At 43.5% G+C, this 26404-nt stretch overlaps 1 protein-coding gene across 2 annotated transcripts in view; it reads left to right on the top strand.

The window, feature by feature from the left end:
* Positions 1 to 26404, top strand: part of Phactr1 (phosphatase and actin regulator 1) — a 285223-nt gene that overhangs the window by 189770 nt on the left and 69049 nt on the right. For both annotated transcript variants that reach the window (XM_059263123.1, XM_059263120.1), the window contains exons 4-5: positions 13325 to 13492; positions 15697 to 15903. In XM_059263123.1, the coding sequence (XP_059119106.1) occupies positions 13325 to 13492; positions 15697 to 15903 (375 nt within the window). The remainder of the gene's footprint in view (positions 1 to 13324; positions 13493 to 15696; positions 15904 to 26404) is intronic.

The following is a 26404-nucleotide window of genomic DNA, read 5'->3' as shown; positions in this document are numbered from 1 at the left end:
TAAAGAAGTTTAAGAAAGGAAGACTGGACATGAGTGTGGGGGTTATCATTCCATGGGCTGGAGTCTTGGACTGAATAGAAAAATGAAAAGCAGGTGGGGCTTTAGGTTTCCTGTCTCTCTACTTTATTGCTGTGGATGCAGCATGACCAACTGCCTCATATTCCTGCCACTGTACCTTCCCCATCAAACTGTGAGCCAAGATAATCCTTTCCTTCTTGAAGTTGCTTTTCTCGGGTATTTTGTTACAGTACTGAGATGAGTAATTAATACACTTCCCAAGGTCAGTATTTGCCATTTTTGTGATTAAAAGATGTATTAGTTACTTTTTGTTGCTGTAATAAAACACCATAACCAAATGTGACTTTTGGAAGAAAGAGTTTATCTTGGCCTGTGGTTCCATAGGGAGGAGGAGTACATAATAGTAGGGTAGACCTGGCAACAGGCAGACATTCTGTCAAGAAGCTGAGAGGTTATATCTTTATCCATACATGGGGAGCAGAGAGTGAACAGGAAGTGCTCACTGTTAAAGTCTACCCCTAATGGCATACTTCCTCCAGCAAGGCTTTACATCCTTAAAGATATACTGCCTTCCAAACAGCACCACCAACTGGGGACCAAGTGTTCAAATATGTGAGCCTGTGGGGAACATTTCACATTTAAACCACCTCAGAAATCATTGTCACTTACATAGTTGGTGATTTAGAAGAACACTGCTGAGTAAAAGGGGAAGACAGCTAAAATCAAAAGATGCTAATAAATTGAAAGCTTATAATTTCTTTTAAAGAAAGATGTTAAAGCAAAAACAATAGCAACAATAAAGAAGAGCCAAGTGATTTGCTAATACTGCAATGGGACCACTCTAGCCCATATATGAAACCACCTGTTGCTATCACAGTACTGATGAAATCCTAAGGTTGGGATGCATTTTGCATAGATAGTTAAAGGGGTGTCTGGGAGTCAAAGATGCCTGCGGTAGACAGAAAGAACCTCATGGCTCCTAGTAAATCTTTCTCGGGTACATGTTGGTCCAGATAACCCAAAGGCTTCTAACTGCAGAGGGAGACAAATTGATGGTTTCTTCAACTTGTGGATTCTTAAAATATAGGTTCCCTAGTCCTACAGGATTCTGCAGAGTCTGTCTTCAATTCTACTGGTGCTCAGCCACTTTGAAGCAGGCATACATAGAACATGCGCACACTGTACAAGCTGACTTGTCCTCGCTGGGAAAGAAACCATTCTCACAAAGCTGCTCTTCTCTCTCATTTCTTTGTTCATTTTCTGTTTATTTTCAATAAGACTTTTCAAGCTACACCTGTAATCCTAGCACTTAGATAGCTGTGACAGGAGGTCATGAGTTGGAAGTCTCCCGGGCTTCACAGTGAGACCCTGACTGTGATTAATTAGTTAATGGATTAATTAAAGGAAAATAAGAGTTTTAAGTTTTAAATGTGTAAGCATCAAATGACAACAATTCATTAATGGGCAATGTTTCATAAGAATGTATTACTTTCCATGTTCCAGGCTTAAAATTGTGTGAACTCTCAGTAACACCATTTCATTTAATCAGACACATTGAAGGAAATGTTTCTTCCAAAGTTGACAAGTGCCAGGGAGCCATTTCCACTTCTGAGGCTTAAAGCCTTAATCCATCAGTGACATCCTCGGGTAACTTGTTTCTTATCAGCTGTCGGGTTTCACTGGCTACAAAGCAGCCGGTGTCTTTGAGAAGGATGATTTGGAAGGTTACGGCATGAGCAAGTTCTTACAAAGCTATGTATCTTGTTGCTAAAATGACACCTTTGTGGGCTGCAGAATGGTGGCTCTGGGTTGGGGAGCTGGCACGTGGATAACGTTCTTGCCATGCAAGTGTGAAGACCAAACAGCAGATCTCCAGAACCCACATGGAAGTCGGGCAGAGTAGGTAGATATGGCAGGGCAGCTGACTATAACCTCAGCACTCAGTAGGTAGAGACACCAGCACCAGGAGTCCTGGGGCAAGCTGGCTAGTAGACTAGCCATATTGGCAAGCTCTGGGTTCAGCAAGAAACCCTGCCTCAATAAGGAGAAGTCAAGAAAGACACCTAGCATCAATTTTGAGTCTCTACATGAATGTACATGCATGCACACTCACACACGTGTACACTCATACACATGTGAGTACTCATACACACGTATTCCACACACAGACACGTGAAAAAAGAGAGAGATTAGTGTGTTTGCCCACTTATTATGTGGGGGATTTTCTAGTTTAGTAGCAAAAGTACATTAATTTCAGAAAAAAATAAAAGACTGTGTCGCAGCTCACTGACATGAGCTGCTATGATGAGGACTAAGTCCATTGCTAGTGCCATTTCCACAGAAATCACCATTCAACGCCTCATCAGTCACATGATAATATGTCCTTGGTAGTCAAAAAGCATCTCTGGGAAGCTGAAATGAGAACCCAGAAAAGCTTGACAGTCTCTGAGGGGAAAAGTAGTTGACAATTTCTTGCATCAGGCTCCTCTTACATGTCTTTACAATGATATTCCCTTGAACATAGCTGAGAGTCATTGTTTTATTTTAATTGTGGCTCTTAATGATTATCAGCAAATTAAAATCTGTTTTCATTGTCATGAGTGTGAGTGTAAATGCTAGCACATAATGTGTCCCCAAGGAATGCAGCTTAGCTAACACTTCCAAAGGTTTTCAGTCTAAAATTGTCACATAATACTTGGATACTATCTTAATCCAATAGGTGGGTGGGTGAGTGGATGGATGGAAGGAAAGATGGATGGATGGATGGATAGATAGATAGATAGATAGATAGATAGATAGATAGATAGATAGATAGACAGATAGATAGAATTTTGTATGACCAATACATACACATCTATTCACCCCAAATAGGGAGCCCATGACATACCAAAGTATGGATATCAGCAAAGTCCAACTTGCTGAACAGTGAATTTTATTGAGGTTACTTTCAGGAATATAGGTGAGGGATTCATACAGGAACAGAAACAAATCAAAGACAGCTGTATCACCAAAGCCCACCCAACATGGGTGTCAGTGCACAAAGGCTGTGAACCTGGAGAACACTGCACAGCCTGCAGGCAGATCAACAGGTTGAAGAGTGTCCTTTCTAAGTAATTCTGCTCTAAACCTCGTCCAGGCAGCTCAGTTGGTTTCTGCTTCTTCCAGGCATCTGGTCTGGTCTCAGAGTCTCCTTTGCAGCTTGGCTCCCATCTTCTGAGGAGGATTCTCCACTTTTATTGCTTACTGTGTCAGGGAAGCACCTAGTGAATCTGATCAGTTTCAGGGACTTCCTGAATCTATTTTGAATTGTTTACCTTCCTGCTTGAAGAGCTTCTCTGCAGGATGGAATGTCTCAATCTCACCAAAGGATAGGATAGATAGATGATAGATAGATAGATAGATAGATAGATAGATAGATAGATAGATAGATAGATAGATAGATGAAGGATGAGGGAAGAGCAAAGAGAGGGGAGAGAACAGATAGGAGAGCAGAAGGGAGGGGAAGAAAAAGAAGGAGGAGAGGAGGAGCAGAGAGAAGAAGAGGGAGAGGAGAGAGAGAGAGAGAAGGAACATGAAGACAGAGCTGGCACATAGTAAATATCTGCAATGCTATTTGAAGGGCTCTTATTATTGCCATCAGAAATAAAATGTCCAATATAGTACTTGGCATTGGAGATGCAGAAATATTCACTCCTTGCTTCCTGCCCATCTTTCTGCTGTGCTCAGATGGTTTTTATAAAAGGAACAAAAAGCTCTCGATCTACACTAAAACTTCATTAGATTTTTTTTTACATAAAATTAAAACTTTATCTATATATAGTAAGCCAGAAATCCATCCATTTACTTCCCAGTTCTTGTTTTCTATCCAGAGTGAAAACTTAGATATAAAATGCCTGGCTGTTTAGTTCATCTGTCCTTTGGGCTGATTTACGAGTATTAGGGGATTTTTTGCATCTCCCAACACCCCATGCAAGGAAGATCTGGAAGTTTGGCATTATCTAATGCAGTCAGTCCATTTGTTTAAAAGGACAGAAATTGAGGTCCCCAGAATAAATGGAACTTGTCACATGCTAGTAATGGCAAAGATGACCCAGGCTTCTGCATGCTCTGGAGCCAGGCTCCTTTCCAAGCTACCTGCCCCTTCTCCCACCAGTGTCTTCCAAAGATGAGCATCTCTGTTCATTAATACACAAATTTCTCAAGAGAATGTGGTTTATGACACCATTGTTTCTGTTGCCTGTCTATGGCTCCTTCCATTTCCTTTTACCTGAGATGGAAGAAACTTTCTCCTTGCAGATTGTTCAGGATGAGGGGCCCACTGTAGTCACCCTGTCCATCCCTGGGCCTGTGAATCATTTGAGAAATGATGTAAACAGGAAGGTCAGGTGGGATCTCACCATGATGACTGGTACTAGCTGGTCTGGAGGGCGTTGCTGATGGACCTGACACCTTCCTACTCCCGGGTCAAATCACCCAGCAAGTACTAAAGCATGCCTTGAATTAACACCAGTCCAGAGAAAGAAAGAAGCACAGCTTGAAGCTGTACCCAGTGGACCATGGTGGGGGACTAGAGGTTGTATCTTAGTGATGGACTAACTCTGTGGAGATTCAGGAACTAGGTAAGTAGGAACACTTAGGAAGAATTCTTCTGGCAGGAACCAAAGGAATGAGGAATGGTTTTCCTTTTTAACAAAAATTTTGGGAGAATGGGGTGTTTTGTTTTGTTTTTAGTTTTGCTTTGAACTCAATAAGGCTCTTAATGAGACTCCATGTATAGCTTTGTGTCTTTTTTCCAGATTATAAAAGCATTCTTCCTTTGGCAATTTCATGTTTTTATATAATGTATTTAGATCATATGCACCCCCACTTCCCCTTTCTAACTATTCATGGGCCACTCACATCCCCCTCCCACTTCATGTCTTCATCATCACTATCTTCTTTCTTCTTCTTCATCTTCTCCCCCCCCCCTTTTTTGTCTCTATAACCCACTGAGTCCAATTATTGTTGCCCCTATACTCACAGGTACAACACCACCCCCTGGAGCATGGGTAATCTGCCATGGGCCACAACCCCTGGAGAAAACTGACTCTCCCTCCCCCAGCAGCCATCAACTGTCTGTCAATAGCATCCTGAGCCCCTCCTCTATTCTTGTTGGAATATTGGTCAATGGACACAGGCTGAGGAGACAGCCAAGGCAGCAAAGTGCTTGCCAAAAAAGCTTGAGGACCTGAGCTTGAGGCCCAGGACCTGCACGGAAAAGCCAAATACAGTGGTATACACTCTTAAATCCCAGTATTAGAGAGGCAGCAACAGGCAAATCTCTAGGGCTTGCTGGCTAGTCAGCATACTGTACTCAAGACTTCCAGGCCAGTGAGAGACTCTGTAGGTTGAGAGTGCCTAAGGAGTTCACCTCATCACATGCATATCATGCACCTGAAGCCAAACACACATGAATATACATTCACATAGAATGCACTCAGGCAATAAAAAATTGAACATAGGTATCATCATAGTGGGGAAAGTTAATGGTCATCAAATTCTCCTTATGTTGGGCAGATTCCCTTCAGCATTCTGGCCTCCTCCGTGCATCTCTCAACTTCATGTCACTGTCACCAACTTGAGCATATTGTTCTCCCCCACTTGTAAGTGGCATGACTTCAAACACTCTCTTGTGTCAGCGTCACCCACACGGTCATTTCAGTCACATTGATCGCCTTCCCAGCAAGGTTATACATTTCCAAAGCGATGCCCGGGACTCGGTTTTGATTTACCTGCACAAATACTCATCCTCATTGGAATATTTTGTTCTTTTGTCAGCTATATTTAGCTCCTATTTTCCCACTATATTTAGCTCCTATTTTCCCACTATTTGACTTTTTTCATTCTTTTTGCACCATTCCAGTTTGCAAATTAAAAATCAGAAAGTTGTATGAATACATCAAAACTATCCATCTGGCTTCCTCTGTGCAGCCTGAATAAATATATATTTTTCCTACTTCTCTATTTTTCTATTTTTATTCATTCTAGTTTGAAGTTTTATGTTTAAATTGTTGATACATATGAAACTTACTGAAGTAATGGTTCAATATATTTATTGTGTATGTATATAAGTAAAGTAACTCTTCTCCACACTCATATTCGACCATAATTCATTAAACAAGAACTCTTTGAGCCCACTAGAACTGCATTTGTAAGCATAAGTTTTTTTTGTTTTTTGTTTTTTTTGTTTTGTTTTGTTTTGTTTTTCGAGACAGGGTCTCTCTGTGTAGCTTTGCGTCTTTTCCTGGATCTCACTCTGTAGACCAGGCTGGCCTTGAACTCACAGAGATCTGCCTGGCTCTGCCTCCCGAGTGCTGGGATTAAAGGCGTGAGCCACCACCGCCTGGCGCATAAGTTTTTATATAAGCCATAACATCATAGCATAGAAAATCAGCTTCCAGCTGGGCAATGGTGGCAAATCCATCACTCAAGAGGCAGAGACAGACAGATCTCTGTGAGTTCAAGGCCAGCCTGGTCTATAGAGCAAGTTCCAAGACAAAGGCTACACACACACACACACACACACACACACACACACACACACACACAGCTGTCTTGAAAAAGATAAAAGAAAGAAAATCAGCTTCCATAGTGAGTGTAACTTTATTAAAGTTTTTTGGAGTTAAAACTGACATTCTTTTTATCTCAAATTCCACAGGACCATGAACCCTGTACCTTCTCAAAACAAAAGATCCAGTGTTCAAGCACCTTTTTTCTTTTTTTTTTTTAAGTAGAAGCTGTTGGTATGTCAGTATCCATGAGTACTGGAATTTCTGTCACCCATTCTCCATGGTGACATTCATCTGAAAATAAATTTTTAGTTATCTTTAGCTTTGAACAAATTTAATTTATCCAAATCCTGCTTCTTATACAGTCCAAGGCCTGAGCCCGTGGACCAGTACTTCCCACATTTAGGGTGGGTCTTCCCATCCTAGTTAACCTAAAACTTGAGCATAGACATTTAATGTTTGTTTCCATGGTGATTCTGAAGCCCATCACATTGATAGGATGTCCCCTCCTTTGTGTCTTTCCACTTCCTCCCAGTCACATTTTCTAGTTCTCCTAGGAAACGTATGATTATAGATTATCATGTGCCATTTTAACGCTCAGCACAGAGACCTTTAAAAGGCCTTTAAAACATCAAAATAACTTCTAATGGCTAGTTTACTATATTATTCATGATAAAGTGAAGAGTGATGACCTGGATAGATGTAGGGACAAATAACCCAACTGCCTCATCTTACTCATGGAGAGGGGATGATTCTTCTTGGGAGTGGGGAATCAGGAGAGTTCTTCTACTAGTGCCAATTTTTAATGCTTGCCAAGGTGCTTAATTAACAGTACTTACTAGCAGTAAGATGACACGGAGAACCAAAATAGTCTTGGAATTAATCAAACTTAGAATTAATAAGCATTGAATTTGTTTGGAGGTTCTACTGGGTGAGCATAGCTACGTGAACTGAAGACCTCAAGATTGGTCCTTCTCTATTCTGAGAAGAGCATCCTCTCAGTGGAGCTTATAACTTCAGAAGAGGCACACATGGAGTGGTGAGGGAGGAAGAGAACACTCACCTAGTCAGCCATATCAGCTCTATGAACCCAGGTGATCAATGGAGTGAGAGCTGTCACAGCCAGATTGCCCTCACATCCCTGCCAAGCATTAAAAATTCCCAGCTAATTACATGGCTTGAAGGTAGTATAGTATATGATGTTGGCTGCACTATTTAGCTTTAGTGTGTGTTATAAAATGAAATCATGAAAATATTTGAGTCCTACTTTAAGAAGTAGCAACATGGGCTGGAGAGATGGCTCAGAGGTTAAGAGCACTGGTTGCTCTTCCAGGGGTCCTGAGTTCAATTCCCAGCAACCACATGGTGGCTCACAGCCATCTGTAGTGAGATCTGGTGCCCTCTTCTGGTACACAGGCAGAATACTGTATACATAATAAATAAATCTTTAAAAAAAAAAAAAAAGAAGTAGCAACATGATTCTTTTTAATATAATATGTTTATTTATTGTTTGAAAATCTCATATATGCATACAGTATATTTTTACCATATTCACTCCTCAAGCAGCGTGACTCTATCCAAATAAAGTGATTCACTTTTGTAACTACTCACCTTGGTCGTGAATAATATTATGAATTTATCCTATCTATTGAATAGTTTTCATTTCTACTGAATATGCATATAAATATGTGTCTCTGTAGATAAACATGTAGACTGGATGGATGGATGGATGGATGGATGCTGGGTGAATAGATGGATGAATAGGTACACAGATGGATGTATGGAGTAGAGATAGATAGGTAGCTCAGTAGATTTAACTAACATTGTTAATATTGAAGAACTTCCCAGAAACTAAGATATATTGTTCTACAAGTTACTGATATCTGTAAAAGTAGAAAAACCTTTAGATAACTTCACAAAATCCATTTATGTGTCAGTAGACATTAGAATTCTAATTACAGAAAAAAAAAACCTATGTAAAATGGTCTCTCAGCTATTTTTCATAATGGCATAAAACACTGAAAATACCATTATGACTTAAATATCTTCATTATCACATTTTATAATGTACATTTAAATGGAAATAGCGCAGCCCACGTCATACTCTACTACCTTCATGCTAAGCAATTAGTTGGGAATTTTTAATGCTTGGTAGGGATGTGAGGGAGAAAGCTAAGGAAACATCTAGTATAATTGCTAACAGAATTGTAATTGAGATCATAATAATAAAACTGAAAAACAAGACATAGTTCTTTAAAGTTTTTTTTTATGTGTATTGGTGGTTTGCCTGCATGTAAATCTGTGTACCACATGTATGCAGTGCCCATGGATGCCAGAAGAAGAAGTCAGATCTCATAGGACTGGAGTTACAGACCATTGTTAGCCACTATATGGGTGCTGGGACCAGAACCCAGGTCCTCTGGAAGAGCACCCAGTGCTCTTAACCACTGGACCATCTCTCCAGCCCCAACACAAAAAATTTTGAAACACAGTAGGATTACAGCCTTAAAAAAATATTCACAGAAAGAAGAAACTGCTTCTGTTAGGTAGACTGGGGGTGTCATCAACATCTTTTATGTCTTTGCCCTATTTTATTTTCTTCAATGGAAATGTGTCTTTATCGATCACAACAACAAAATTCCCAAGACTGATCCCTCTGTAAAGTAGCTTGGGACTTCACAACCTAGCAAAGCCCCTTTTTCATCCACGAGTAGCTCCAATTTGAGGAAGTGAAGACATCCCGAGAGAAGGGAGCCACAGGGCTTTTCAGTTAGCTAATTTCCCAGCAAGATTGTGTACTGACTTCCTTAGTGAAACCAGAGTCACAGGTGTCTTTCAGAGAAATCCAGCTGCAGCTGCATCTTTTGTCCCAGAGTTACCTGTGTGGTACTCTCAACTCTTAAATCAGGCAACCATCATTCCACAGCATCAGTGGTCCAAAAAAGCAAAACTGGCGGTGGCATTAAGACCTTCCCCTCTTCGGGTTGTCTTCTTGAGATGCCATGAACATGCTCAGAACATCGAGAATCAGAGTGGCCTCCTGAAGATGTATCCAAACCAAATGACAGCCATGTCATCATTCCACTAACTAGGGACTTGCTATGGAGCCACTTCCCATGATAACAGTTTGAACATGATAAACAGAAGCATGTTGGATGACTGGGGGTACTATAAGGTCACATTAACACAATGTTGGATGACTGGGGTACTATAAGATCACATTAACACAATGTTGGATGACTGGGGTACTATAAGGTCACATTAACACAGCACAGCTTTCCCCACCCTGCAGACTTGCAGCTCAGCTGTGTAAGCTTCATAGCAAGGGCCTTAAGGTCCTGCTCTTGTGTTCTTCTGAAGAAGTAGCAATCGTATGTTTCATCTCCATGATAATAACGTCTGCTACTGTTTAGGGTGTGCAGAAAGGCCGAATGAAAAGAAGATAAAGAGATCCAACCTGGCCTTCAAAGGCCAGTATTGTGCGTGACTGTCTGCTTCAATGAGTTTTTATATATTTCTTTTCTTTTTTTAATGTTTATGGACAATCCTTGTCAAACACTATAGGGCCTTGAATCATGTACTATTTGCAGCCTGCTGGTTTAATAAATTACTCTAGCAAACACACATTTTACTGGAGGCAGTTCTAATGGGGTGATATGAAGGAGTTCAGTGCTATCAGATATCACAGATGTATAAAATCAAAACACTGAGAGGAGTTTATCAAAAGGTAAGATTAACCCAGCTTCAGCTCGCTTTTATTTCTACAACTCTCTCCAGTTTGAAGTCAGGCAGTTGCTTTGCAGGCTCTGTTTCTGAGTAGGCACGACTTCATCTTTCATCTGGGTGTTTATTCATCTGACTGAAAGAGCGTTAAGTCCTCTTGAAAAATTAATTTGGCTTTCATGTTTAGCTATCTAAGACTCCCTGGGTGAAGATGAAATCACGCTGGGGGGAGTTTTGATTTAACAAATGGCCATTGAGCGGGGAGTCTTTGATCCTCAAATCGGCCCTTGGAGGGCCTGAGCTTCAAGCAGATCAAAGCTGACATGGTTGGTGGTTGGCACCAAAAGGATCTGGCACTTCACAGCTGCCTTGGGCTGCCACAGCCTATTAGGTAGGGGTTACAGATTTTCCTAAACGCTTACTCACCTCAAGAATTGGATGAGGACAGAGATAAACAGGTGAATGATCTCCTTCTTTGGACCTGAAGTTACGTGTCCTCACTGCTTCTTTGCTCCCTAATGTTTTTTGTTGTTGTTGTTATTGTTTTTGTTTTGTTGTTATTGTTTTTCTTTCATTGAAAATGGATTTTTTCATACAATATATTCTGATTCTGGTTTCTCTTCCTCCTACTCCTCCCGGTTCCTCCTTGCCTCTTCTCCCATCTGAATTCACACCCTTTTTGTCTCTCATTAGAAAAAAAAAAAAAAAGAAAGAAACAGGTATCTAAGGAATAATAATAAAATAAATAAAAAACACACAAAGTGGAATATGACAAAACAACCAAACAATAAAGAGAGGCAAAGAAAAAGCCCAAGAACACATATAGACACAGAAACACACGCTTTCACACACACAGGAAACCTATTAAAACCTCCGACCAGAAGTCATAATATATATGCAAAGGGCCTGTAGAGTAGGGGGAAATGCCCTGACTTAGCATTATGGGACAAAGAACCTCCAAAGATGCCATTGAGTTCATTTTGTGTGGGCCATCTACTGCTGGGCATGGAATCTACCCTTACAGATGGTTTGATCCCCTAAGTGAGATTTCCTTAGGCAAAACATCATCTTTCATTTGCAAGTGGCAATCCATTGGAGATGGTTTCTGTGTTAGGGATGGAGGCATGTGTCCACTTCTTCTTTCAGCTCTAGGACCCCATCTGGTGCAGACCTGTGCGGGCCCTGTGTGTGCTGCCTCAGTCTCTATGAGCTCATATGTGTGTCGGTCCTGCTGTGTTTAGAAGGCCTTGATTCCTTGGTGTCCTCCATCCCCTCTGACTCTTCCTGCCTCCTCTTCTGAAGAGTTTCCTAAGCACTGAGAAAGATTTAATGGAAACATCCCTTTTAGGACTGAGTGTTCAGAGATCTCTCACTTTCCATATATTGTCTGGCTGCGGGTCTCTGTATTTATTCCCACCTGCTGCCGGAGGAACCTCCTCTGATGATGGCTGAGCAAGACTTAGATCTATCCATACAGCAGAAAGTTATTACAAGTCATTTTATTGCTATGTTCCTTTAGTGGAACAATAGCATCTGGTTTTTCCCTAGGTCTCTGGCCTGTTTAGTCTCAGGTTCTTGACTACCCAAGCAGCCGTAGGTATGAGTTCCATCTCAGGGAGTGGGCCTTATCTCAAATAAGACATTGGTTGCTTACTCCCACAAGCTCTGTGCCACTATTGCATCAGCGAATCTTGCAGGCTGGTCACCATTGTAGATTAAGAGTTTTTTTTAGCTGGGTTAGTGTTTATCTTTCTCCTTTGGTAGCAGGCAGAGTACCTTCCAGTACCATGAACACCAGCCAGTAGAGGTGAAGGCTCTAGGTAGGCACCAGCTTGGCTTCTCCATGGTCAATGAATTGGGTAGGTGTTGTCTTCAGCAATAGGGCACTACTGTCAGTTTGTGGAGAACCACCAATAGCCATGGCAATATTTGTTCCTTAATGTAACAGTTCTCAATCTTGGCTCTTCAGTCTCTGTTGCCTGCTAAGTTCCTACAACTTAAAAATTAAAAGGAAAAAACAATTTTCATTCACTTTTATTAAGAAAAAAAATAAGAGCTAGAGAGAGGCTTGGTGGCTAAGAGCTCATACTGTCCCTGCAGAAGACTTGAGTTCAGTCCTCAGCAGCTGTACTGGGAGGCTTAAAGTTGCCTCTTACTACAGCTCTAGTGCCACCCTTTGGAGTACACTACAATGGAGTGGTCCGTTGTCAGCTAAGCAGCCAATATGGTGCTTGGGAGATACAGAGACATCCTAATGGGCCCAAAGATGAGTCCCTGTCAACAGAGAGGAACAGCTCATGTCCTGATACTCTATTCTGGCCTCATAGAACACCTCTACTCACATGCTCATATGTCTTAGTCAGGGTTTCTGTTACTGTAAAGAGACGCCATGACCATGGCAACTCTTATAAAAGAAAACATTTAACTGGGGTGGCTAGCTTACAGTTCAGAGGTTCAGTCCACTATCGTCATGGAGGCAGACACTGTGCTAGAAAGGTAGCTGAGAGCACTATATTTTGCAGGCAACAGGAAGTGAGCCATCTCACTGGGCGTGGCTTGAGCATACCTAAGACCTCAAAGCCCACCTCTAAAGTGACATGCTTCCTCCAACAAGACCACACCTACTCCAACAAGGCCACACCTACTCCAACAAGGCCACACCTCCCCTTAGTGCCACTCTCTTTGGGGAGGCCATCTTTTTTCAAACCGCCACACCACACATAGACACAACTAGACATAATTAAAACTTGAGTAAGTCTTTTAAAAGGAAAAAACCTTACACATAGCACCCAAGATAGACTATGGTGAAAAGGATGGAGAGGAAACAGACAAGTTGTTGTGAATGGCTGAAAAGTACTTCCCAGAAGCATATGGGCTCTCTCTAAAGGTACACATTTTAAAAGCAAAGAGTTGCTGTCAAGTTCAGATACTGACCTTGATAAAGATGGTTCGGAGCATCTAGACTTGTCAGCAGCCTTGAGTGTCACCATGAGGACACACCTTGCCTGATGCTGCCCTCTCCTTCTCCCCCACAGATGGAGAGCTCTCCATTTCGAATGATGACGACTCCCTGGAGAATGGCCAGTCCCTGAGCTCCAGCCAACTCTCCCTGCCTGCCCTGTCGGAAATGGAGCCTGTACCAATGCCCAGGGACCCCTGCTCGTTTGAGGTGCTGCAAGCTTCAGATATCATGGATGGACCAGGTAATAACCTGGCAGAGGCATGGGGTGGGTCTCCAGGATGTTACAGTCTTTTAGCAGGACTTGGAATGCCCATTTTAGCCATCCAGAGCGTGAAGACCTCAAAATGTGGGAGAAACATGTCATAGTTGTCTGTATAACTGAGCCTAAGAAAATATGGATGCCATTTTCACATAATGTTTTACAGTTTGTAAAAACACTTCTGTGACTTATATCACTTTAAAAGTGTTCTAACTTATAATATGGATGGTTTGAAATAGTGTTTGCTAACACTCATCTTTGTTAAGATAAATCGAAAGAATCCTGTCTAAACCTGTCAAATCCTCCTGTCCCAAAGACCAATGGACGTATTTGTTAAATTGTATACAATTTCCCAGCTAAGCCAGAGCCTGCCTGTAGATGAGTCTGGATGCCTTCTGATTATTGCCTCCCTCTTCAGTCCACTGTCACTCCAGTGGCCATTCTGCCTCTCTCGGGAGGTGCAGAGCCCTCCTAACCAGCCCAAAGATGAGTAACCAACAGAAAGGAACAGCACATATCAGGTGGTTTAGGGAAGGAGCCTCGGAGACCACCTGGAGTGTGGGTGGAAAGACTATAGTCCTGATGCTGCCGTGTGCAGCATCTACATGCACACTTTACTTGTGTAGAGGGTGGGGGGCTTGGTTTCCCCCAGTTGGTTCTCATGTTTCACTGTGGGACCTGGCCAGCTGTTTCCAGCACCGATTAGAACAATGCCCCTTGAGGTGGGGAAAACTCAGGGTGTCGAGGGTTCTTTGCAGAGTTGTACTGCTATGCAGACAATACTTTCTCCAGGGGAGAAGGAAGGCAGGGAAGGGGAAGAATCCTTTATAAACTGCCTCCTTGTGTCAGTCATGGAAGGCGGGGGCCGGGGCGGGTGGTGGGGCAGACAATTGAGCTATATTTTCCCCTTTAGAATTTTCAAACAAGAACACTAAATTTTCAATTTTCAACCCAACTTCCCTTGTACCACTGGAATTTTGCAGTTAGACTCTTTTAGTGAAATCTACCATCCCAGCTGAGCCCCAGGGTTTTACCATTATTACCCAGGTTGCCAGCGCAGTAGGAAGCAGTAGTATGCCACTTCATGGCAACTCAACAGAGTAACCTACCAGGAAGCTCCTGTGGGGAAAAGAAGAGTTAGGGCCAAGTGGGGAGATGGGGGGGAGAGTTGAAACAAGACAGTAGGAGCTAAGATGTGACTTGGTTGCTAGGTGCTTGCCTAGCATGCACGATGCCCTGGGTTCAATCCCTAGTACCATGTACCTAGTTAGTTCCAAGGCAGGGTGGTACCTGCCTTGGAATCCCAGCACTCAGGAGGTAGAAACAGGAGAATTGCAAGTTCAAGGTCAACCAACCTAGAATGTATGAGACCCTGGAAAGAAGAGGGGAAGGGAAGAAAAGGGAAGGGAGAAAAAAAAGACAACCAGAAAGCGGGCAAGCAGGAAGTGAAGGAACTGGACAAATGAAAAGGTGTAGCCTTTGTGTATCCTCTGCCTTGTGAGGATTTATAGAGCCAGGCAGGGCAAGAGTGTGTCCTCAGAACTAGGTCCTCTTTGAAAGCCTGGTTCTCAGTTGTGACCATTCCAGAGCCTGGAGGAGCAGCCACCAAAGCCTGTGTGTATAGCTGCTGGTGCCAACCGTGTTGGCTGTCACCTGGTACCCTAGATCAGAGAGCAAGACCTAGTGGACATCACCAATACTCGCCGCCAGTTTGTGGCCTTTCTCTTCTCTCAGCTAGGGAAGAACTCGGGGACCCACAGAGAGGTGGCGGCTCTTCTTGTTCAGTGTAGGGGACTCAAAGTCCCTGTTCTACTCATTGTCCTGTTAACTGTGCCTGTGGTCTCCTGACTCACACGGCAGAGCATCTGTAGACTTTGGATAATGCAGGCTCATTTTGAAGTGGGGGCCTCTTCCGTGAGATAATGCCCTTGCCCCTCCCCCTTTGCCCCTTTGCCCTCTCTTCATCTCCCCTCTCTCTTCTGCCTCCCTTTTGTGCCCCTCCACATCTCACCCGCTTGCTTGGATTTCTCTTGTCCTTGCTTTAGCTCTCCGTGTGCCCGTTATGGCCTGTAGCGGGTAGCACTCTGCTGTCTTATTGGGCTACCAGCATCCCTGTCCTGTGTCCCTGACCGGCGTGCACTGCGTTTGTGTAATGTCTCCTGTGTATCATGTGGTTGTCCCCTCAGTGTCTCAAGAGAGTCCCTCTGCCAGTGAGTCTGGAGTCCTCCTGTCCCAAGATCCTTCAGCCAAACCAGTTCTGTTCCTGCCCCCCAAAAAACCTGCTGCTTTCTCTGGAGACCATGAGGAGACCCCAGTGAAGCAGTTGTCCCTTCTCAAGCAGCCCCCGGCCCTGCCTCCCAAACCCACTGCCCGGATTGCCAACCACTTAACAGGTAAGTCCAACATCTTCTGAGGCGCACAGCCCCTCCCTCCCTTCACGGGATAGTGTCTTTCTCTCTCGTTTATTTTTGGTCTGAAGCCTGAATAGGCGACTCTGGGAAGATGACCCCAGGGGGTGTCTGGGTGTTTGTATGTGTGTGTTGGTACGTGAGGTCAGGACCAGAGTTTCCATCTCTCTGTAAGAAGCTTTGGATAGGCAATTGCCAGCCATATGCCAGGAGCCTCTGGTGTTATCTGTCATATGTGTATCTGTAAATATGTACGTCGCATTTATGTGACCGGTTCAAGATTATTGCCCATCTGGGCAAATTAGAATCAATGTCAAAATGTTTACACAGGCAAAGAAAAGTGCTTTGCTTCCTTCATAATGAGTCTGTTAAGGCTTTAAATGTTTGTAAGTTATTGATCTAAAGTCTAGAATATTTCTGCAATTAAAACAAATTTCATTCACTTGCTGTCAGTTCTCTTAAAAAAGAAAGAAGCTAGGTGTGGTGGTGCATGCCTGTAATCCCATCACTTGGGAGGTGAAGGCAGGAAAATCAGGAGTTCAAGATCATCTTGGTTACTCAGCGAGTTAGAGGACAGCCTGAGTTATATGAGACGCTATCTCAAAAAGCAAGAGCAATAAAATAACCAACATGGTGTGTGGGAAATCCCTTGGGAAGTGCAGGCTTAGCAGAGTTGCTGTAAAATGCTTCTTGTGCCTTCATTCTGTGTGGTTAGTGGATGTACGTGCAGATACAGAGTTGATGATGAGTAATGAAATGGCATTTCGCCGTGTATGATATAATCAGACACCTTTCAACTACTTTTATACAACGTATTTAGTGTTTTTGCAAATAGTGTCTAAGTGACCTCTATTCTATAACATTTTACAACATGTAATGGGGGAGGAAGTAGGAAAACATACTCACTCATAGCAGACAGACTGGGGGTCAAGAAAAGGAAGTGACTTTTTCAGGGCTGACAGGACTCTGCAGTGGAGGCATGACTGGAACCCGAGCATTCCACGTGCTAGCACATCAGTGACCATCCCCACAGTAGCAGGACCCCTCTCTGTACAGTCCAGCTTCAACACAGACTGATGCCCAACTGTGTTATGCCAGTGCCCCCGTCCATCTCAGCTGGGTATTTGTGGTATCAAAGGGCCATTGTCTCTCTAAGAACCATTCAACACATCAATAACACATCGGTTTAGTATCCCAACATTTTAATTCCCATAAAGTCAAAGGAAAATAGGCCTCTCTCTAGGACACATACCCACAGTCCAGAAGAAAATCAAATATCACTCTACACATTGCCTCCCACCTGCTTTTTTGCACATCACAGTGTGCGAGCTGAATCTCGTGTTAGTAACTATTGTGCAGTGTGGTTTATCAGCAGCTTGATGCAGATCAAAGGACTCTTCTAGATTCTCTACCACTAAAAATACAATGGAGAGAGAGCATCTGTAGTAGCCTGCATATGTCCTTTTAAGGTTTTCAGGGTAGGATTAAAACGACAAAGTCAAACTTATATACCCCTTATACCTTGAACAACAAACACCTCTTCAGAAGAATTCAGTACTGTGCAAAACAAACCCCTACATGTCCATATTGTACGTGTTTGCTCAACATGCCCGCTGTATGCAGAACACTGTGTTACTACCCAAGTGGACACAACTCTGTGCTAGCACAGTGAATACATATTCCATCAGCCCTCTGGATCCATGGGTTCTAGATCTGTGGTTCAGCCAACCACAGATCAAAAATAGTTATTAAACATTCTGTACTGAATATATCCAGACTGTTTTTTTTTTTTGTCATTTCCTTAAACAGCATGATGTTAGTTATTTACTGAGTATCTGCATTGAATTAGGCAGTATATATCATTTAGAGATAATTTAAAGTAGAGGGAGGTGTGTGTAGGGTCTCTGCAAATGCTGTGCTGTTTTGTAGAAGGGACTTGAGCAAGCGTGGATTTGGGTGTCCACAGGAGTCCTAAGTCAGGCCCCTACATAAACCAAGAGGTGGCTGTACTAGAGAGCTTGAGCGAACGCTATTCAGAGTAGAGCCGTGGTTCGGTGCAGCCTCACAAAGGGCCCTGAAGAAGACTGAAGCCCTGTTGACCTTCATGGAGTGAAGGACATTTGTAGAGAACTGGGGAAGGGATTCTCTGGAAGACGACTCTGGAAAAGGCTCAGAGCTAGAGATGTTTTAGATCACTTCAGTGCTCAGCTGGGATAAAGACTCCATTGAGGTTTAATTAAAACCGCCTGGAGACAAGGTTCACTGGATAGTGGCCTGCAGAAATTTGTGTTTTATTCCCTAGAAGTAGCAAGGTTTGGAGGGTTTGGGATGCTATGATGGAATGGATCTTTAAATCATCTTCCTGGAGGACAGGCATGGTGGGTGGCACAAGCCTTTAGTCTCAGCACTTAAGATCTCTCTGAACTAAGGCTAGCTTAGTGTACATAGGAAGCTTCAGGCCAGCCAGGACTACATAGTGAGGCCCAGTCTTAAAACAAAAGCAAATAAACAAAATCCCTTCCTGGGTCACTGTGTAGAATGAACATAAATAGGACACAGTGGAGGATGTATGTCAGAAGACAACAAAGCCAACTGTGGGCTCTGCACCTCAGAATTACTAGTAGCATTGAATGGAGTTATCTGAGCCAGGGAAACTTCTCTTACCATTGCAATACAAGCTGACAAGAAAAAATCCACTAGCAGTGGAAGAGAGATGGGAAAGAATAACTATGGAAATGTTAATTCACAACATCCTCTAATTTATTTAGTTATCTAGTAGATGAAATAACGTGGCAGCCTCATTGTGAGCTCAGGAGCTTGAGTGGTCCAGCTATGCATAGGAGCCTGTACATGAGCCTGTACATCTCTGAGTCTATCTATATGATCTATGAGCATCAGCACCATATAACTTGGAGCAAATGCATACAAATACATTATAACCTTGTCTTGTGTGTGGTTGTCTCTTAAATATGGTAAAGCTAAGGTCAGGAGAGGTGTTGATGTCTAGGGACTATCAAGCTAGTGCTGCTATCCTTTTGGGTCTAAACTCCATTAGACTTGCTTAATTTTCATAAATGAGCAATCAGTCATAATGATCTGCATCACCATGAAGAGCTCTGCTAACCTCAAACTGTTACTAATTGCTCTAGAGACATCTGGGCCATGTCAGAAGGAATTAATCAACTAAGAATTCCAAACTCTAAATTAGGACTTGTGAGTGGCTAGTATGTTCTCACTGTTGTTCTGTCCATGTGTTTGAAAGAAAATGCTGGACAACTGAAAGGCACCAAGCGTGACTGAACGAAGTGGGTCGTGGTCTAACAAAACGTGGAGGAAATGTAAGCTTGAACAGGAGCTGTGTCCAACCTCACACTCAGAGCAGCATGCAGAACCCCCTCTCTCCTTTAGATTCACTCCACTTTGTCAGGAGAACCACAGTGGACTTGGGGAATGTGGATATTCTAACTCCCGATTCTTCAGTAGAGTGGAGAGAAGCCCTCATTGTTTCTGTGTTCTTGTCCTCCTCTCCCACCTCCTCCTCTCCATCATCAGCTGGCTGAGCAGCACATGTGACAGGCTTGAGAGTTGTTGGGCATTAGAGTCTTGCCTTCCTGGAATCACAGTGTCCAGTGGATGTGATCCAAGGTGAATGAGTCTCAAAATGGGTGATGGTGGTGGCGGCGGCGGCGGTGGCGGCGGCACGGGGGGGGGGGGGGGGGGGGGGGGAGGCAGGCGGATCTCTGTGAGTTTGAGGCCGGCCTGGTCTACAGAGTGAGTTCCAGAACAGGCTTTAAAGCTACATGAGAGAAACCCTGTCTCCAAAAAAAAAAGGGCTCTACTGGAATGATGGATGACCCCAGAGGGAAAGTATGATCAGGGTAAAACCCTGTCTCCTGCCTTTCCAAGTCTCCACCAATTACTTCCCTAAGCATCCTTTATCCAGGAGCTATATGTTAAACATTTTATGACTAACCAGTACCTTCTGTATGAGGAACCTGTGAGGAGCAGGCACCCTACATGTGGTAGATAAATGAAGCATAATTCATGGTGGCATGGTTTCATGGCCTGACTATCACATCTGGGAAGCAACTGGGCAGCTAGGATTGTTTGAGGACCTTACTAGGTACCATTTTGTCCCTGAAGTACATACCATTCTCATTCCTACCTGCTTCTCAAAGAAGATGACCAAAAAGTATGAAGATGTTGATTGTGGTTAGACAGCTGGTAAATTATCAGCTTTCTTGGTTTCTAATTTTCGTGTGTTTACATCCAATTAACAAATTAGAAAATCTGCTTCTTTATCTTCAAAACTTATGTTCGCCTGCTCAGGCTGCCATACCATTAATATAGACTAGCTGGTCTTACGCAACAAAAAATTAATTTTTGCAGGTCTGGAGAGATGGCTCAGTGGGTAATTACACTTGTTGCTCATGCAGAGGACCCCTATTCAGTTCTCAGCACCCACACAGTGGCTCACAACCATCTGCAAGTACAATCTCAGGGCATCCGCCGCCCTCTTCTGACCTCTGAAGGCACCAGACATGAACACCGCACACTTATGTGAATGCAGGCAAAACACTCATGCACATCAAATAAATTTTAAGAAATCTTTAAAAAAGAAATTTTTTTCATCATTTTGAAGGCTGAAATTCAAGGTCAAATAACAATAATAAAAAAATAATACAAATATAAACATGGAGTAATCACTATTATACTTCCGTAACCCTCCATAACAGTGTTACGTACTGTAAGTAACCAGCAAATCATTTGAAGTATACAGGAGGTGTGTGTAGCCTGTGTGCACGTACTAGCCATTTATTGTAAGACCCTGAACATCTGCTGGTGTGGGTTTGGCAAGGACTCCTAGTGTTGACCAAGAAGTGACTGTACTCTCAGCAAACCTAAGTGATTGCAAATTTTAATATATCACAGTGTCTGCAACTACAGTTTTGCCTAACAAACAACATCTGTGCCCCGTAGAATTTTCCAGTGCCAGCACTTAAGCATGTCTAATGAGAATAGATGCAATGATCGTTAAGCCGAAACCAATGTTCCTATTTATAGCAGTCTCTCTGATTGTGCGGACACCTTCGTTGTTCTGCGGTCATATTTGGATATGTAATTTCATTTTGTTGTGGTGTTGCTCTCAGATTTATATTCTCATTTGCTCCGCACCCCGTTCTCTATCTGACATTCTGCCCCCACCCTCCTCACTCCCCCTTTAGACTTCCACATCTGTGTGCTTCTGTCTCTGTCCTCACCTTCCAAAGCTTAGGGTGCTGTGAACTTAGGCTTTATCTGTCCCAGTAAATGGGGGGGGGAATTGCTCATACCACAGAGGCCCTATATGGAGGTAGACAGTTTACACTTCTTGGTAACTGACACTTTGAAGGTGTTCTGTGTTCTTTTAGGTCAAGGGCAGGCACAGTGGGAAATGCAAGTATATTATCCTTATGGCCCTAGAGACAGAAGCTAGGCTCCCCAAGAATGGCTATGGGGAAGCCTAAGGGTGATTAGGAGGCAGTACCAGGAGCAAGGTAGAGCCTCTGTGCTGTTTCTGCAGAAAGGGGAGCAGGGCAAAGTAAACCATCTGAATTGGCTAGAGTGAAAAATCCCTGCAAGCTGTGTACCAAATTGGGTTTCTCTAGTTGCCTGGCACCTACCAGAGATGGTTACAGCAAAGGAATCCCACTGCACCTTACAGCATACATGTCAAGGGGAGGTGATCTGCCACTTAGGCTATTCCATGTTGCATGCTCAGGCCAAAAAGCTCAGGAAGAGCCCTGGCTAGCTCTAAGCACAGACTGGCCTCAACTGAAAAGGTTTCTAATATGTTCAAACTCATAAGCTATAGAACGTTTAAAATAAAAGTGGGAGAAATGGATATGGTACCTGAGTTCACTTCATTATGCCAGTTTATTTGTGTTTTTCTTATCTTGGTCTTCATTTCTGAAAATGTAGGTGATTCTCTCTCTCTCTCTCTCTCTCTCTCTCTCTCTCTCTCTCTCTCTCTCTCTCTCTCTCTCTCGTGTGTGTGTGTGCGTACATCGGACTGAATCCAGGAACTCATATGTACCAGACAAGTATTCTACACTGAGCTGCAGTCTGCCTGCTGATTAAGACATTTTTGAGAGGATGCTTTCTGTTCTGACTTCAGGGCAAAGATTAGAGCAAAATCAATCTCTCTCTCTCTCTCTCTCTCTCTCTCTCTCTCTCTCTCTCTCTCTCTCTCTCTCTCCCTCTCTCCCCCCAACCCCTTCCCTCCTCTCGATCTCCGTGGGGGGGGGAGGGCGGGGGGAGGCACTGTTAGTTTGGAGATGCTGTTTATTCAGGACTTCCCACCATGTGCCTGATGTTTCACTAAGCCTTCATATATCATCTTAAAAAGATGTTAAGACTAACAACCTTAGGATCTGTAGGTGGTAAAAGCTACAGGGCAATGCTTGATGTGGAGACTGTATGTAAGACACCTTGAAGAGTGCAGTGGTAGCAGGTGTGTATTAGCGGGAAGCCAGAAGCACAGGCCCCAGGAGCACATGTATAAGGGGTGTTGTGCTCAGGAAATAGCAAGTAGTCCTTTGGGACGGGAATGCAGGATTCTGGTAGCGTAGCAGTGAAAGCTGGGGCTGAAGCCAGGTGGTGGTGGTGCACGCCTTTAATCCCAGCCTTCAGGAGGCAAGGGCAGGCAGATCTCTGTGAGTTCCAGGACAGTCAGAGCTACACAGAGACACCCCCTCAAAAAACAAAAGCAAAAACAAAAAAGAAGAAGAAACGAAGGAAGGAAGGAAGTTGGAGCTGAAAAGCAGAGTTGTAGGGAAACCAGGAGCCTTGAGTGCCAGAAGGGCTTTGTAAGAGGACAGAGGCATCCTTTGTGGGTTCTCAGCAGCGATCACCTGACCTCAGCTGAGCATGTGCCCTGAAAGCTCATATAGATAAGATAGACACTAGTGCCATCGAATGGATGTATATTGGGTGTATATTTAGCATTGGACAAAAGCTAGTAAGTGTGTCCGCCTGCTACCACCTTGCTTGTCTCTCCTTGACATTTTTCTCCAGCTTTCACTCTATTTCCACTACTACGTTTAAGTTACATAACAAAGACAACTAGGCAGTTCTGCCCCACCTCAGAAGCTCGCAATCCACACCAGGTACCTGGTCACAAGTAGCTAGGGGTGGTGACATCTATGGGTCTAGACTGACAAGGAAAAATGGGTCTGGTGCTATAGCTCCTCTCCAACAAGACTGACACGCTGGCCAGCTCCAGCACTGGGCCCAGCCTCTGGTCTCTGCTTGAAGCTAGAAAATTAAGTGAAATAATAGGTTAAAAATAAAGTTTAAAATGAATGCCAAATAAGTTTGAAAAACATGCTCTTAATAGATTCTCCACTTAAAATTTACACGAACTACACCACTTCACTCTGAGGGCCCCAATTTTTCCCCCTCAAACAGTGCACCAAGTACCTGCACAGACTCTTCTGCGTCAGTACACATGTAGGGGGAAACTAGCGTCACCAGCATATTCTCTCTACAAGCTGTGGTGGGAGGAAAAGAAACATTATTTTAAAAAGACAGAGGTTCCGTCTCAGAGTCTCGCCGCCTCTTGTTCTGCAGTTGGTGATCTGATTCAGATGCTCAGGTGACAGTATATGTCAGCACATTTTTGTTTCCAGTGAAGGAGACCCAGGAAAAGATGGACTTAGCATTTATTCTCCAAGAGTTATCAGAGGGTACACACCCCTCAAAGCCTTTGCTCTCTCACACTGGAGCGTGTTCCGGGACCACACGACTCTCCTTACCACAGTGGCTGCCCTCAGGAGCACCTCCTAGTGGGTTCCCAGTTTGCTGCTGCAGTTTTTTGCAGCTCACATCTCAAGCCATGCAGCAGCCAGTGAGCAGAACCCCGTCTTGCACTGTACTGCACTGTACTGCAAGCTGAAGTGCCTTGTTAAAAAGAAACGCTCTACCTGTGGTGCCTGTGAACTGAGCAGGGACCAGTTCTGAAAGGTTAGCGGGGAGCCTATCGCAGTCCGCACAGAAAAACCCACAGGGACCACAGATCTGAGCAAGGAAGCTTCGGCCCATTTTAATAGCTGACGTTCCCAAAACCTGCCCACCAGCAGCCACTCTTTGCTCCTCAGCTCTCTTGGACATTTTTTTTTTTTTAAACTGTCCAAAAGGTAGGTTTCATGAGGGTGAGAATTTAGTTTGCTGTGTTCCCTGCTGTTTCCTACTGATGCTCACTTTGGGGATATGGGCTGAAGGGGGGCGCTGCTGCTGTGAGGCCTTTAGGAAGCAGTGCACTGAATCTGAGAGGCAGGGCTAGAGATGAGTGGCAGCCATTCTTTTTTTTTTTTCTTTTACATATAATCTCTTTGAATCCCTGGTTTGAACTAATTTATACCTTCACCGTGTATATCCTCCTTATAGTAGATCCCTATATTCTCTGTGTATTGTTTTCTTCTATCTGCTCTAAATTTAAAGCTCTGTTCCCCATGGCTGCATCTTCTGTGTCTAGTGTTCTATGCAGAGATGGGCATGTTTTTTGCTCATCCTGGTGACTGTGATTTTTATCAAATCCCCTCTCAGTTCTTATCTGTTTCACATAGGGCAGCCTTCCACAGCCCCCCATGAAGGGGAATTTCCTTCCTGCTGTTCACCTGGGGACCTTTCCCATGATGTTTGCCTATCCTGGGGAAAGCTCAGAGGCGTGGCGCTCTATCAAACTCCCCCTGCCAATGCTAGCACTCATCCATCGTTATAAAGAAAATGAATAGTATCATGTGTTTGGGGGTGTTTGTTTGTTTGCTTGTTTGTTTGTTTGGCTTTGTTTTTGTTGTTGGTTTGGTTTTTAGAGTCAGAGTTTCTCTGTGTAGTTTTGGTGCCTGTCCTGGATCTCGCTCTGTAGACTAGGCTGGTCTCAAACTCACAGAGATCTGCCTAGCTCTGTCTCCCAAGTGCTGGGATTAAAGGCATGTGCCACCACCGCCTGGCTCATGTGTTTTTTTATAGGTGGTTTGCAATGCCTAGCAAAAGAATTACACACCTTCTCAGTACACATTTGTTGGCATGATTGCCTTTATTTCAATGGTAATTCCTGGAGAGGAGTCACCTGGCTATTACCAGGAACTCTATTAAAAAGAATCTAATTGAATTGCATGTCCTGCAAGGGTGACATGCTTGAGTGGCTCAGTGGGTGAGTGACCCTTATCTGTTACCCATCAGTTCTTTTCAATGAGATAATCCTCATTGTCATCCTCCCAAGATGGTATTGTGGAAAGTAAATTTGAGAATGAAAGTATTCACTTATTGGAAGGGGTTAAACCAAATTCATTGGCTGTTGTGGGTGTCTACTATAATGGCCTTCAACCTCAGGATCTGGAAGGTTTCTGGATGTACTAGTCACAAATGCCTGATGCATGCTACAGTTACCATATCTTGGCCTGATGTGGGGCATTGAATGTGGGGTACTTCCCTCTGCATCAATGGTCCCTACAAGGGGTCAGTCAGAACATTTTCCCTTTGACCAAAGCAAGACTTTAGGCTACCATGAAGTCCCTGGGGTAGGCTCATGTATTGAAGAAATTGATGATGTTCCTGTGAGCTCTCTCCTCCAGGCACTGATGCAGTGCTATAGTTTCAGTCCTAAGTGCGTGTCTAATGGGTTTCTTAAGCCTTGGGGTAGAAAACTTGTATCTCTGAGAGACCAGAGCATCTAACATACTAAAACCAGGTGACAGATGACTGAGAAATTCTTCCAACACCTTTGTGCATTAGGGACCAAGAGCTATCATTGATGAGCACTGCTCACACATCAGTAGTTGCACATCAGTACTTACAAGTGCCAATTTAAAAATTCATTGGTAGGTGTGAGAAAAGAGGCTGGAAGTAGACAGCTTGAATGCCCTTCCTTTGAAACATTTGGGACCAGGAGTGCTTCAGATTTAGAGATTATTTGAGATTTGGGTGATATTTTCATATATATCATGTAGTGAATCATCTTGGTGATGGAGTCCAGACAGACTCACGAAATTCATTTATTCCATATGTACCTTGTGTGCATAGCTTGAAGGTAACTGTATACAGTATTTTCAGTGAGCATGACTTTTCACTTTGATCCATCATCACATAAGGTCAGGTGTGGAATATTTCAGATGTGTGAGCCTTTCAGGTTTTGGGAGTAGGGATATTCCATGTGGGTTCATTTATCCTCCACTGATTCACATTCATGGCCTGAAGTCCGCCATCAAGAGAACTGAGAGCAGAAATAATCTCCCATTTCCATTTCTTTGTCTGAAATCATAAACCAGAGCTGTTATGTTGGAAGTACCACCCTCTCCAGTTTTAAGGCTCTGTGACACTCACAGTTTGGGTTGATTTTCCGTGTTCCTGGAACTGGTCATTTTTGCTTCTTCCAACTCCATCCACAGAGGCAGCTTTATGATCGGCTGCATCTCAATCAGTCTGGCTCCAGAAATGAGTGAGCAAG

Source organism: Peromyscus eremicus, chromosome 5 (genome assembly GCF_949786415.1).
Source record: "Peromyscus eremicus chromosome 5, PerEre_H2_v1, whole genome shotgun sequence".
Lineage (NCBI taxonomy): Eukaryota > Metazoa > Chordata > Mammalia > Rodentia > Cricetidae > Peromyscus > Peromyscus eremicus.
Note: the sequence above shows the minus strand (reverse complement) of the source record. Positions and strands in the feature narration are given on the sequence as shown.